This window comes from Periplaneta americana, chromosome 14 (genome assembly GCF_040183065.1).
Source record: "Periplaneta americana isolate PAMFEO1 chromosome 14, P.americana_PAMFEO1_priV1, whole genome shotgun sequence".
In the NCBI taxonomy this organism is placed as follows: Eukaryota; Metazoa; Arthropoda; class Insecta; order Blattodea; family Blattidae; genus Periplaneta; species Periplaneta americana.
Genome location: NC_091130.1, coordinates 128,192,943 through 128,207,651, shown reverse-complemented (window position 1 = coordinate 128,207,651; position 14,709 = coordinate 128,192,943). Strand labels below are relative to the sequence as shown.

General features: G+C 34.2%; 1 protein-coding gene across 47 annotated transcripts in view; it reads right to left on the bottom strand.

Moving 5' to 3' along the window:
* The window catches only part of LOC138713728 (longitudinals lacking protein, isoforms H/M/V-like), a 614,547-nt gene that overhangs the window by 542,342 nt on the left and 57,496 nt on the right, over nucleotides 1-14,709 (bottom strand). The window contains exon 5 of one of the 47 annotated variants that reach the window (XM_069846091.1): nucleotides 7,388-8,284. The exons of 45 other annotated variants lie outside the window; for them this stretch is intronic. In XM_069846091.1, the coding sequence (XP_069702192.1) occupies nucleotides 8,040-8,284 (245 nt within the window). In that variant the 3' untranslated portion in view covers nucleotides 7,388-8,039. Of the gene's footprint in view, nucleotides 1-7,387; nucleotides 8,285-14,709 lie in introns of those variants that run through there. One more of the 47 variants, XR_011335973.1, reaches the window with a different exon arrangement.

Sequence of the window (14,709 nt, the reverse complement as noted above, 5' to 3'; positions counted from 1 at the left end):
AAAATTGGCATACCTACACTCTCCTTGCTCCAGTTAAGTAACAATATTCGTGAAACAAAGGACATTTGGTTATAATGGTATGTGCAATCCCTACATTTTACTATCCCATTCTTTGCATTACATAATACTGTAATGTTACTTGTATTTTGTCATGCAAACAAGCCATAATTGAAAATGACGTTACTTGTGTATCTGTAATTGTATATTATTTTTGTTCCTATTCCGCTGTTCACATAAAACTAAATAATGTAAAATCATATCAAATAAACAGATACAGTAAAGAGGGATGACTTTGAACAGTAATTTAGCGCCTTTCTAAATTAAATGCTGTACCCAACTGCGATAAAACTGTTTAAGTTGTCAATAAACTAGTTCAGTTCTTTCGCAATTGGGTACAGCATTTAATTTAGAAAGGTGTTAAATTACTGTTCAAAGTCACCTCGGCGTTCAAAGTCACCCCACTTTACGGTAAGTGAAATTTTTAGATTTTATCTACTACCTCTCAGTTTGCAAACAATAACTGGGAAGTATTTGTCATCTTATGTAGAACTTAAGGTACTGTAAGCCAATTTCCAGTAAATCATGTTTTTTTAACTTATTATTTATTAAAAATTAATGTATTCCACAAACATTAAATGAAATTACTTGTAGAAATTGAACGTAATCGAAATCCATCCCCAAGTTGAAGAAAATCATTGCACACATACAGATGAACAAGACAGCATACCAAAAACAACTTCATCAGCAATGCTGGGAATACTTTCTGGCAAAAAAATCTACACCTATTCGTTTTCTAAGTGATAATTTCACTTCATACTTCATATGAGGAAAAAAATTTAAAATAATAAAACACAGTGGACTTTTAATAAGGTATGTTTAAAACTAGAGTTTTTGTAAGCTAGACATTCAATTGGTAAATTATAAATTAACTGCTAATGGTGTTCCTCCAAAATAATCCACATATAAAATTAAAATAACTTCACTATAGCAATTAATGGGAAGTTTTTCTATCTATGAGTGCACTAATGTAAAGAAAGTACAACTCTGTCAAGAGTAATAAACCAGGACAGAGCTACAGACAGGATATTTATAAACTGGGGAAAACAATTTAGACACCACTTCAAAGGAAACATTTTATTGTGCATTAATTACAGTGCAAAATGCAAATAAGAGCACATTTCGTATGAAAAAATCTTTGATTGTTGTTTGTAGTGTTTCTGTACTATTACTATGAATGATAACATTTTCTCGTATGAAAAAATCTTTGATTGTTGTTTGTAGTGTTTCTGTACTATTACTATGAATGATAACATTTTCTATGTGGTTCAAGGAACTACAGATGACTTACAATGCTAGGAGCAACACTGTATTTTCGAAGCACATTTATTGCTCTGAGGGCTTCGTTTGGTGTGGGGACACTTTCTTCTGCAGATTCAATTTTGTCAGGTAGTGGCAGTGTGTTCCACAATCACGTTAACACTGCAGACTTCTAAGATCATTAGACCAATATCAATTAACACAAAATCCTCCATGTTAACTTCTCCTGTTCAGAGCCCAATTGTCATCCATTATGGAAGGGGTATTAATTTCACAGGTTATGCAATTTTATACTGCAAACTTACTGCACACTCCACAGAAAACAAAGAATGACTAAATTTTACGGTAATGACAAGAATATATTGACAGGGAGACTTTTGAGTGTTAAAAATCCTTTCATACAAAGTAAAGTACTGGTAAGTGCAACTTCCAACAGTGTCCATTCAGTGGGTTTAGTGAAATTTCTGCCTTGCTGTCATGGTGCAATGACCCTCATGACAGTCACAGCAACAAATGTTTTCACACAGAAAATTTTTATCCATTTCTGAGCCAAGAAAAGTGCTACAAGTGGGATTTGGAAGTGTTACAAAAGGGTAAAATTATGCAGGATTATATGACTGTATAAAAAAGAATTGTAATAAGCAGAAGAGTATTAACAAAGTTTTATTTACTATCTTTACACACCCATGCTCTGAAGCAGTGCACCAACACGGAAATCACAAACGTGTAATTAATTTGCACATTTTTTAAGCCTGTGTGTTAAGCACTACTGCCACAAGAATAATCATTGTATCCAGCATCTATTTCATGTACAGATAAAGTTAAATCTAAGGAACTGGTACTCCTGTTGTATTAACACTACAGTCTGGCAAGTGATCTTTCGTGTCACTAGTAAATTATTTTACTGAAGGAAATGGAGTGAATCTTACCTGAACTTCAGAGCAGTTGCTCAGAATGTCCATTATGTTCTATACATGTTGCAATGTATGAAAATGGTCCACACATACTGCAGTAATGTATGAAGTTCTAATTAACATTTGTTAAATTTAATTAAAAAAGTTGGTGGTTGTCCTTTGATTCAGGTTCTGGCTGCTATGTACATCTAATATCAGGCAGATATCTCACTTGACAGTATGTATCAGAGGTAAAAACAATTGTTTGAATGCATCTGAAGTCTGACTAGTGTAATATGTAGCCAGTCGGCGATGTATGCAATGGATGGAAAAAGGAATTGGCTATCCTACCCCATTATCTCCTGGCCTAGTTGTATCATAAGAGGTGTTTTCTTGGCATCACTTGTGAGGTTCAGACCTGTCTTCCGACAGTTGACTAAACAAACTTGGTTGTGTAGTAGTCTCTAGAAAGCCCTGCAGAACTTGCATAAATGTTAACTCATGTAAATGTAAAGGCTGGTTCACAATAAACCGGGAACGGAAACGACAATGAGAACGAGAACAGAAATATTGTTAAAATAAATGTATTTAAATGTGAGCATTTACAATTAACTATTGTGAATGCTCACACTTAAATACATTTATTTTAACAATATTTCCGTTCTAGTCATTTCCGTTCCCGGTTTATTGTGAACCAGCCTTAACTCTTACGATTTCTTCAGCACATGCATTTCAAAGAGAAAAATGCATTGCTGTACTGTGCATCTAACATGAGTATTTTTCGACACATTTTAGAGAGATGAGATTGAAATTGTAAAGCGCTTGTGTAATTATTTTGCCAAAACAGTGCAACAACTGATGAGGAAAACCCATGCATTATGTCCTAGTTACAGCTTTCAGCAAATCTACATTACCAGCATTCTTAAAGTTCGATATTGCTGTTGTAAGTAATGTACTAGATTTTTCAAATCTCTTGTATAGTAAGTAAGCGACACTTCCAGCAAATGCTTTGTAATTCAGGTAAAATTCTACACTCTTAAATATATAAATCACTAGTTACACAAAAGATTACTTGCCAGTCAGTGGTACAGGTCCCTTAGGTATTAACGATACAAATGTAAGAGGAAAAAGTAACACAAGAAGTGGCCGTAATTAGCAACTGGGAATTAGTACATGACATCATTAAATAGTCACACCTCTGCTGTTACTCCATGCAAAGTAAGTGATGAAAATTATCTCCCACTAATATGGTGCATGCAAACAGTATCCTACTGATTAGTAATTTTTATTTTTGGTAGTAATATGCTATAAGTTGGTCTGCACATCTCGTTGATTTTATGAAACCCTAATATTGTTTCCCTTTACCTCCACCACATTTTGTCATGTACTCGGTATAAACAAATAAACCAGATCACACCGCTGAAGCATTTTCTCCCTTTTTAATGAAATTAGTTTTATGTAACATATTACTTACTAATTTTGTAACACCAATGTTTGTTTTTTTTTTTTCTCCTGATAGTCCGAAAATATAATTTCTCATCATCGAAGTTTACAAACTACATACTGCAGCATAACTTTTCCACCTTTCCAAATTCATAGTAACTTTTTAATCCAATGTCAAGACATTTAAATTGTACTAGGTTCTATTTTTTTGTCTTAGTCTCTTTTGTTTGAAACCTGCTTATATAATTTTAAATATTATTGAGAGCTATTCTGTGTCGCAAAGCAAACCCAAAATGTTGGGTCAGACTATTAAATTAAATATAAATTAAACCTTCTGCAATTTAATCCCACATATTAATTTTATGTCATCTGGTGAAATCTAAAAATGGTCATGTCTAGATCTTTTGAAACTCAAAAAACAATGACAAGCAAATATTATATTCATAAACGTCTTACTGAAGTACATAATTTAAAATCTGTATAATTTTCTATATACTTTTAAAGGTTACAGTTCCTAGTAATTATTTTAGTCATTGCAATGTGTAATACAGCATTTAGCAGTGATACTAAAGTTCACTTGTACTGCCCATTCATGTCATTAAAAAAGGAGAAAAAGTTTTATAATGAAGCATACATTGGAACTTCCATCCACTTCTTAGTTTATACACTTTTCTGCATGGCAAGACAGCAGCTTGAGGTAGAATCCCACGTCCATTTTTCAGGCAGATGATGAGAATCCAAAGTTTTCCTGTTGACCCAACTTGTCTTGATCTTACCTTTCTACAGTAGTTTCTTTCAAATCATGATTGACATCTTCATTAAGACACTAGTTTCTTTTCCGTATCTTTCACAGTACACACGAGAATTCATAATATATTGTTGAAAATATCTCTTTCCATAATACATATACAATTAGCACATAGTGAGAATGTCAATGCAAATAGGAGGTTGCTTATTTACAACACATTCTTTAAAACAATTTCCAAATCTGGTTGGCTGCTAATCCTCAGCCTTTCAGAACTCCCGACATTTGGTACTTTGCATTCCAATAATAATAATAATGATAATAATAATAATAATAATAATAATAATAATAATAATAAATCTTATCGTTACCTTCAAGGCATTATATATTATATTACCTCTGAACTTAAAAGAACTGACTTTGTTGCAAAATACACGTTACAGAGCAGTTTTAGAATTCCTTTATCTAAATAAAAATTAACCTCCATTTTCAAAGTATGAAACTATCGTATGATTAAAACATTTCTCCCTCATTTAAAATTGTACTTGTCATTCAACTGTGAACTACAAAGTAATATAATTAAGAGTACTTTAAATAGTATCATGTTTCTGGAATACAGTATTTAATCTCCATAGGTCTACATCTTAAAATAAAACTCAGAATTGAATTCATAAAATAGTTCAAACTTACACATTGGTAAAAGAATTTTGATATATCAGAAGTGAATTTGTCTGCCATGTATTTTTCAACTAGCATTATGTAATAGAATACGCAAATACCACCACTAATTCTGAGATCTTGTAGTGTTATGTTTTAAAAACTCAAAAACTGAAAATAAGACTTTTTGCACTTATTTGAAAAAAAAGCTGCCACAGTGGTCTAGTGGCCAGTGCTGGACTTTATCAATCCCCGGCATGCCCTTGATTTGTAACTTATGCTGGGAAAGCTCTGATCCAGGTAACAAACCAGGGGTTTTCACCAGGAGCTCTCTGGTTCCTGTGGCAGTCTAACAAATCTCCATCTCATTGCTGGTGTAGCAGATGAGCCTCCTATGGTGCACTCCGGGCGACTGTTGGTAAATTGGTCCACATAACTTGCTTTATATGCGTGAATGACAAACAAATATCCATCATTGGTAAAAAAAAAACTTAATAGAAGAGGAATATTAGAATATTATGAGTTATCAAAGTCGTAGATAAGTTTGGTTCCTTGTCCTAGGTCTCTAGTCTCTAACTTTGCTCATTTATCCCAGTATGATACAAGTCACTATAGTAATTCAAAATTTCTCCTGTAACATAACATGATACATACCACCATATGAGGAATTTATTTCCCGACTTTCATGTAAATTTACTTTTTCTTAGGATTTAGTATAACTCAAATGAGTAAAGACAAATCCAAAAACAACATGTTTGTGCAGATAATCTGTTGAATCTTTTGCTACAGGTGGTGGTGACGAAATGCTCGACACTGGAATGAGTGTCTTAAAACTGCAACCCCTCATTGGATAGTACAAATGTTACATACAAGGGCGCTTGAGAAAGTAAGTCTCTGTATGCTGTTTACAGAGGAAGAAAAAAAAAATGGAAATATTTATTGCAACAGATAAAACTGTTGAGCTAGTTTTCAACATATTCCCCACCGGAATTGAGACATTTGCCACACTGTGAGATCAACTTTTGTATCTCTGTGTCATAGAAGTCTTCCACCTTGGATTGGAACCAATGTGTGACAACCATCTGCACCTCTCTGTTCATTCCAAATATGACAAATTCCTGAATTCCAATGGGGAATATGTTAAAAAGTAATGCAACAATTGCCGTATCTGTTCCAATAAATCTTTCCATAAAATTGTGTTTTTTTTTTCTTTCTGAAAAAGGCCCCAGGGAAACTTGCTTTCTGGACGCGCCTCGTATTAATTAAAGATAATTTTATTTAATCTCATCTTGCTTACTATAGTGACATAACAAATGAAAGTAGTGGTTTAACTCATGTCCTCAATCTAATCCTTCAACATTGAGTTTGTCACTTGTTCAGATGTACAAAGTTTTTTTATCCCCCCCCCCCTTTATGGCATCAGTAACTTATGGTAACTTTTCCATCACACATAGCAGTTGTTGAATTTTTATGTCCATAACTTCACGAGTGAAGATTTTCAATTTCTCCAAAGATTCAAGTATTTTTCTGTCAACCTTGATATTACAATATTCTCGTAACACTCGAAAATTCATACCTGAATACATGAATAAAACTAGAAAATTACAACACAACAAAAAATGTAAGGACGTCAAATAATTTTAATTTCTACAATACCATAAGACTGACCTGGATAAGTTTGTCAACACCCTTACCTCCACCGGCATTAGGTATTAAAAAGAAAATGTTAGTGCAATGAGGGAAAGTTGTGGTTCGCATATTATGAACCTGGTGGTGTAGCACACTCCCAAGAGGGGGGGGGAGGGGGGTTGCCAAACAAGGATGAAGCTTACTTTTTTTTTTTTTTTGTCAATGACCCAAGCCTCACTAACCACAATGAGAAGTATATTTATGGGACAGATTACAATCTCGAGTGAGGTTTGAAAGTAGTGAGAATTTGTTTTCTAAATATGTTTTCTGATACCAGGCATTTGACAAAGTCACTTGACCTCTTGCACTCAAATATTTTTCAAAGATATTGTCATGGTCAGTCACTGAAGCACAGATTTTGAGGGGTTCCAAATCCAGTTCTTGGTTTGATTTTTTCTAAATATAAATACTCCCCCTCGTCAAGTTTTCTCAATTCAACAATTCCCTTCTCAGTGAAAACAAGACTCTTCTTACAGGTAGCAATAACTGGGAACCAAACCTGTACACCAGAGGGGTTCAGATTATAATTTCTCAGTAACCAGGGTCACATACATTAATGGAAAGTTTCTACACTCCATCTCGTACATGAACCTGATGATTTGGGACTAGGACAAATGTTCCATTCAATTTAAAACAAACGAAATAAAATAGCATTCACTTTAATCAGCAACTAAGAATAAGTCACATATACATAGATTTCAATTATGGAAAATTCACAAATAACAAAGCCTGCATAGCAGGAATTAGTTGATTGAACACAAGTATTGCATGTTTGTGACTACAGTATTGAAGTATACATTTAGGAATTTAATTATTCTCAAAGTCAATATATATCTGATTTTCAAGAAACTGCTGGGAAGGGGAATCCTTCCTTAATACAGTGATAAAAAATCATATTTTGGGGATGGGGGGGAGAAATCCTTCCTCAATACAGCGACTAAAAATCACATTTCCAAAAAATGAGGATTTCATGAATACATTTATGCAATCTAGTAAATCTGATATTGTTACGACTGAAGATGGTGAAAACTGAAGCCAATCTAGCGAAGTTAGAATAGTAAGCCCTCCATAATCTCTTCACTGATTTGGAAAGTTCTTGGTTAACACAGTCCCCACTGCAAAAATTTCACGCAAATCCTTTTGGCAAAGTGAAATGCATATGATAGCACAGGTTTTTGGAAAAACTCTAGAAAATTCTTTACCGTAAGGCACACAACCTTTAAAAGGTGAGGTTTATATAACGCTGATTAAATCACCAAATTATCACAGATTTTCATCACACTATGTTCGAAATTTTAAACACTGTGTTGCAGGACATGCAAATATTCATGTTGTCGTAGATTGTCTGGTCTCGAAAATCTTCTTCCACATACACGACACTGTAATTGGTTTCTAGCTCCGCCACACTCGTAACGAACATGTCTATTTAGTTTTGAACGTGTTTTGTAGCGTTTACCACAGTTAAAGCACACATGCTGATAAGAGTCATCACTAGTCAAACTCATTAAGTAAGGCCATCCCATAGCAGTCAGCAACAAGCCTGCAATCAGACAATGATTACGCATATAATTAGAAATTATTATTGTGACAAATTGAATTGAATGAAGATAACCTGTATTACATATGAAATCAAGAAGTATGTATGACCAACTCCATTTCCCATTAAAACATGATCACCAACATGCTACCCAAATTGTTTGAATACCATGCGTGGCACAACAGCATCATAATTTCTCGCATCATCAAGAAAGAGTTAAATGCGAGTAATTGAATAAGATGTATTTTCAGCCTGTGGGTTAAAGGGGGGGGGGGGTAATTTTAATTTGGAAAGAAAATTTGTATGGCAAAAATTTGACAGCCTGTGAAGTTTCTTTTAATTCTTCATTTTACTACTAGATGTAGGCCCGGTTTCTTCAACCTTTGTTAAAATTCACCTAACAGTGTTAATTAACTGTAAGTTAAAAGTATGAATTGCTGTTAAAAATATTTCGTTTCTTCAACTTTACATTTCACATTTTAACATTCTGTTTGTTAACTCTCTGTTAGGACCAGAGATTCTAGAGTTTAACCATAACCTATAACCAAATATAGGCTCACTTCTGTTTTCTGAACTCTGACAATTGCGATTCTCGCTTGTTTACGTTGTTTGATTCAGAGAGGATAGAAGTCTTTCTATTCTCTCAGGTTTGATTTCTGCTTCTTTCCACGTCTGTATCACAATAGCGTGGAGCGGCATATTGCTATTGCTGTTATGAAATGGAAAACACTGGAACAAAAAGAAATCGTGGGACTAATTTCTCTTCGTTCGAAAGAAACCTTCTGCTGGAAATTATTTCGCAGTATAAACCAATTAATGAGAATAAACAAACAGATCTAAGTTGAAACCGAAAAGTGAGGCTTGGCAGAAAATAGCCTATACCTTTGTATGAACTTCTGTTCTGTCAAATCACAGAAATGATCCCCTCTGTTTATGTATTCATGGATATCATTTTCTAAATAATCCAGATATATAAGTTCAGCATCTAACACACCAGCCACATTGGATACTTCTATGCTAACAGAGAGTTAAATGATTTAACTGCATGAAATTGGGCAGTTAAATTAACATAGGTTTTAACAGCCTGTCAGTACTAACAGTATTTGAAGAAATGCTTCAACTGCTAAGTTTACAGTTAAAATGGAATAACACAGTTATAATTTAACAAAGGTTGAAGAAACCGGGCCGCAGTAACTGTAGGTCTACAATAACCCACACTCCCACAAACTTGTCTATCCTTCATGCAGTATGTTCTGGAGAAAGACTACATACCAAAAAGACATGCAAATATAGGGAAATAATTTACAGTATGCAGAACAGTTTAAAATATCTTTTTATACATATTGTTCATAGGAAATGAAGTAGAGTATTACAATGATTGGTTTACATACAAGGTCATCTCCACATGCTAAGAACAAATTGCTTTTTACATATAAAAAAGTAATAAAAAAAACAGACATCCAATTCTTACGCGATTGAATTTGGTTCCAACAACCCATCATAACGGAATATAGCCTGAATCCAGGCTCACTACTATATGCACAAATAACTTCATCTCGATATACCACCAGGGAAGACATTGCCTACAGACCATTTTAACAAGGAAATATTACTATTTTGATGAAAATGTGTAAATGTAACAGCTATAAGAGATTAGTCAACACGCATTCAAACTTAATTGCTTCATAAATCATGCTGATAATGTATAGTTTGAAAAGTTTTACTAATGTAAAAAGTTTTATTGAGCTGGGCATCTTATACACTAGTCCAGGGGTGGGAAATTTGTATTATAAATAGAGCAGTCAACATATGAGTACTGGGTACCTACATAATAGCAACTATAGCGGGAGAAGTTAAGCTGTGAGGGAGGCCGTTTCTGTCCCTGCACTAGTCAAATGTCTCATAAATGTGAGTGCAGTTTATCATTGCAAGTCCAAAGACAGTATTATAGTTTCGTTTACCATTTTTTATACAGAGTGAATATTAACTAAAGGGACAAACTTCAGGAAATGCTTCCAAACAGAAAAGGGAACAAAAAATTCATGTGAACATGTCTGAAAAAGCACAATGAGTCCGGAATAAGGAATAATTACATTCCATTGCACGACACTAGCCATTTAATTTCTGAAAACTTTATAGAGTAGATGTCCATATAATTTCTGACAACTTTAGATTAAGTGCTTCCAAGTGTCTCAATGCAAGCACCCACGCATCACATCATGGACTGATGCAGCCATTTGAATGCTCCAACCTGTATCCAAATAGCATTGTGAGCATTGCCACTTTCAAATTTCTGCACATCAGGAACTGACTTGGCATACACGACATTTTTCAGATGCCCCAAAGGAAAAAATCAAGTGGGCTTACATCTGGTGACTGGGAGGGCCATGCAACAGGACCCCTTCATCTGATTCATCTGCCAGGGAAGATAGAGATGATGATGAACATCAACATGAAGTAGGGAGAAGCTCCATGTTATAAACCACATGGCCTCTTGTTCCGCAAATAACACATCTCGGGAATCTCAGATATCTGGCCTTAGAGATAATGTGTACGTACAACTGGTCCAGACAGGTGGTCACCAATTAATCCCAGCAAGATGACTGATGCTTAACCACCTCTTACGAGGCAGTAATGTTATGAACAGTGTTGCCACCTATCTTGGACATGTGCATTTCTGGACATGTTCACATGAACTTTGTTCCTTTTCCTGTCTGGAATCATTTTTAAGTTTGTCCCTATAGTTAATATTCACTCTGTATATCATGCAAGATGAAAGTAGCTTTGTACTTGTTCTCCATTCTTAAAAGGTTTCCCAATTTTGAATAAATTCTGAAAGCAATCTTCTTCTCTTATCTCTAGCATTCTAGTTTGCTACATTATCTGGTCACGAGTGTCACACAAAACCATAAATATATGCTAGTGCTATACTCTGAATCAAAGCATAAATACAATGTTGTGTCCCATTTAATCTGAATTTTAGAATTGAGTTTCATTATATAATACATTTAAATATTAATCCATTATTGACACGAACAGATTTTTAATACAATTTTGAATGTAAATTTAAAGACAGTTGAGCTACGTCTTGCTTAGCATTGCTGTGATGAATAATAGCTTGTGCTCTAACTTGGAACGACGTGTATTTAAAATACAGTTTTACTCAAAAGAAATGTCTGATACCAGATATTGTACAGACTCAGAAACAAAATTTGGGCTATCTGAATTTTCAAAGTTCCAGTTATAACATACTGCACATATTCAGTCCAAATTTTGTTTCTGGGTCTGTACACTGTTAATATTAAAGGAGAGTGCCTGGCACCAAACACTAAAGCATAAAGTTCAATAAAAGGATAAGTAATACCTCTCTGTATTATTGAGAAGCCCTGAAGTAGTTTGTTGATTCAATTAATATAACCCAACCTATGTAGAAAGCCTGGAAGGAGAAAAATGAGACCAAGCGCTCGAAAAGATTTGATCAGAAAGAAGACTTATAAGCCACAGACAGAATTTAGTTCACGAATGCAGGATAGAGATGAGTGGGAGATGGAGGGCTGCTAGTAGTAGAGGCAGCAGTTTATCTCGTACATCAGTAAATGAATTGAACTTCTCACAATATTATTTCTACTGATGATCTTGATTCAAGGAACAGACGTGTAAATGTAAATGGCAACTGCTGAAATAGCACAGTACATTCTAGAATACGATGGAATTTTTATTTTCACAATACAGTAAGTACCGATCATATGCAATTAAGTTATGTTGCCCTGAACACATTTATGCCATTATTTCAGTGAACCCTGTTGGAAATAAAGACAATTCTGAGTTTCGAATTATTCAGCAGAACTCAGCTAAATATTTTTTCACTCCTGAAAATTCTCCTGACATACAGCTGAACTATCTTCCTAATTCCTAAAAAATGAGGATGTTTTTGTTAACCAAAGATGCTATATTCCCAAAATACAATTAAAATACAATAAATAATTGAAACGGTAGTATAACCACAATTTTTTCATCAAGCCTTCTTATTAGACATGTTTCGGGGTTACTGCTTCCCAATCTCAATTATAACAGTGACGGATCAATGATCAGATTTTGTGCCTTCATGAAAAAATGGTGTTCACACAACTGTTTCAATTATTTATCGTAATTTAATTATATTTTAAGAATTTAAATTCATTAACATTGTTGAATAGTGACTACATTGCATATTTATTTGTCAAAGACGCTTATTTACCCAAAACAATGAATTTCAATTGTAAGAAATAATCTGTACCAAAACAACGAAAGCACACATATCCTACGTAAATTTCTGTAAGAAATTTATTATACAGCTGTCCACTCATGAAATTGATTTGCCTAAGGAGAAATGCATACTGCCTACCAACCTGGAGAAAAGGTGCTAAAAATTTTCCCGAGTACTGCCTACCAACCAGGAGGAAACTAAGTGCTAGAGGTTTCCAAGCATTACACTGGTGAAGCATGTACTGCCAACCAACTGGGAGAAAACTAGGTGTTACAATTTTCTGAGTATTACATCATCTACTGGAGTGATACATGAACACAAGAAGCAGAAGAATTACTGTTCAAAAACATGTGCAGCTTCCTATATGGAGAAATTAAATCGAATGCTGATCAGGTAGTATGTTTATGCTATGTCAAATAACATGCGCTGAAGTCTAATAATACCAACAATTTACCGCTGCACCCCCAACCCACAAAGACTTTCTCCTTTTGGCATAGAGTGAACTTTGAGAGAGGAAATTATGTCAAACTTGATTACATTGCCAAAATGAAAGTAAACATCTTTGCGTAAGTTTTCTTTCAACATCAGTGGCTAATAGATATATTCATAGAATGCCTACCAGTAAAACTATCAAATTTAAATAAATGCAGATTATTACACGCACGTACAAAGAATAGCCAGAGCAGAAGATTATGGGAGAAGTGAAAATTTTGAACCGTGTAAGAGAAAATTACTAATATCGAGCAGTAGACTACACAATTAAGTAATAAGCTCCTCTACTGAAATGGTAACTACAATTAGGGAATTTCACACATCTACAATGGCATGTTTGATACACAATGTAGACCGGAGTCATTGAAGTATCAACGCTTCACATTTACTGTGGTAAATGACATTAAGGCAACGTGAAATTTAGCTTCTGGACGAAATGAAAAATTTTAACATGCAGCACAATCCACTACAACCTTACTCCCTCGAATAAAATTACATTTTTTTCCCCCACCAAATTTGAAGTTCCCAACAATCTCCGGCAAATGGTAACCACATACCTCATGTCCAAAGCACACCAGAAGATGACGGAATTTTTAAAAATTAATTTCAATGTAATCCTTAACTATAGCTCGATATAATTATGTTGCTGTTTTATGTATCAATTCATACTTCTTGACATAGATTAAAAGTGACGAGATAACCAGAAATTGATAGAATACGATTTATTTTATCATAATATGTAGTTTTGTTGATCTTAACAAATACTCTTAGAAGTGTGCATGAATATTTAACAAAGTTAAAATTTAGTTCCTCTCCATTCAAAATATGTATGACTTTCAATCCGCACAACATATGTCCTCATTAAATTAGATGTTCTAAAAGAACATATTCAACCATATTAGACGACTTAAACTACAAAATTACAGCATGTAAACACGACCTCCATTTGAATAATACTCTTAATTGTGTAAAAATTTGAAGTTGTCGAATATATCTTATTTACAAGGACATAGACATTCATCCATCCAATTCAATCCCAAACTTTGTATACTTGGAGGAGGAGAAGCTGCATTCCCTGAATTCTTTTAGTGCAAGTGGCAGGATCACCTCAGCTCTGAGAGTGTAGCTGATAGATGTCACTAGTGTCGAGAAGCATAAACCAATCCAGAGCACATCCACAGTAAGAATGCCAATTTCAAATAGCTTGTGGTAAGATTTCTAGTAAATACATCGTGAAAGATGTATTTCAACTTGAAATTATAAATAATTAATATTATTAATAATAATAATAATAATAATAATAATAAAAACAGTAACTTGCCACAACATGTTTATTTGAATGAACTGATTATGAACACAAATTTGGCCAGCAAAAAAAGTGCACCATTGATCAAACTGTAGATCGGATTAAAAACCCTGATCAATCCAAGTTGAACATGGGCACAAACAATCGCAGAAAAAACCCGATTTCTCTTGCCACCATCCCATAATTTCTCCATGGTGCAATGCAATTTCATCTTCCATGGTTCAATAAGTACTCTTAAAGAGTATGTGTACTTCAGGTACATGGTCAAGAACAGTACCTGTTGTTGGGAGAAGGGGAGAACTTCTGTTAAGTCCAACAATATAAATATAACCGTTTCAATGATAAAGATGAACGAGGATACCACATATGGCGGGTGGGGGCAAA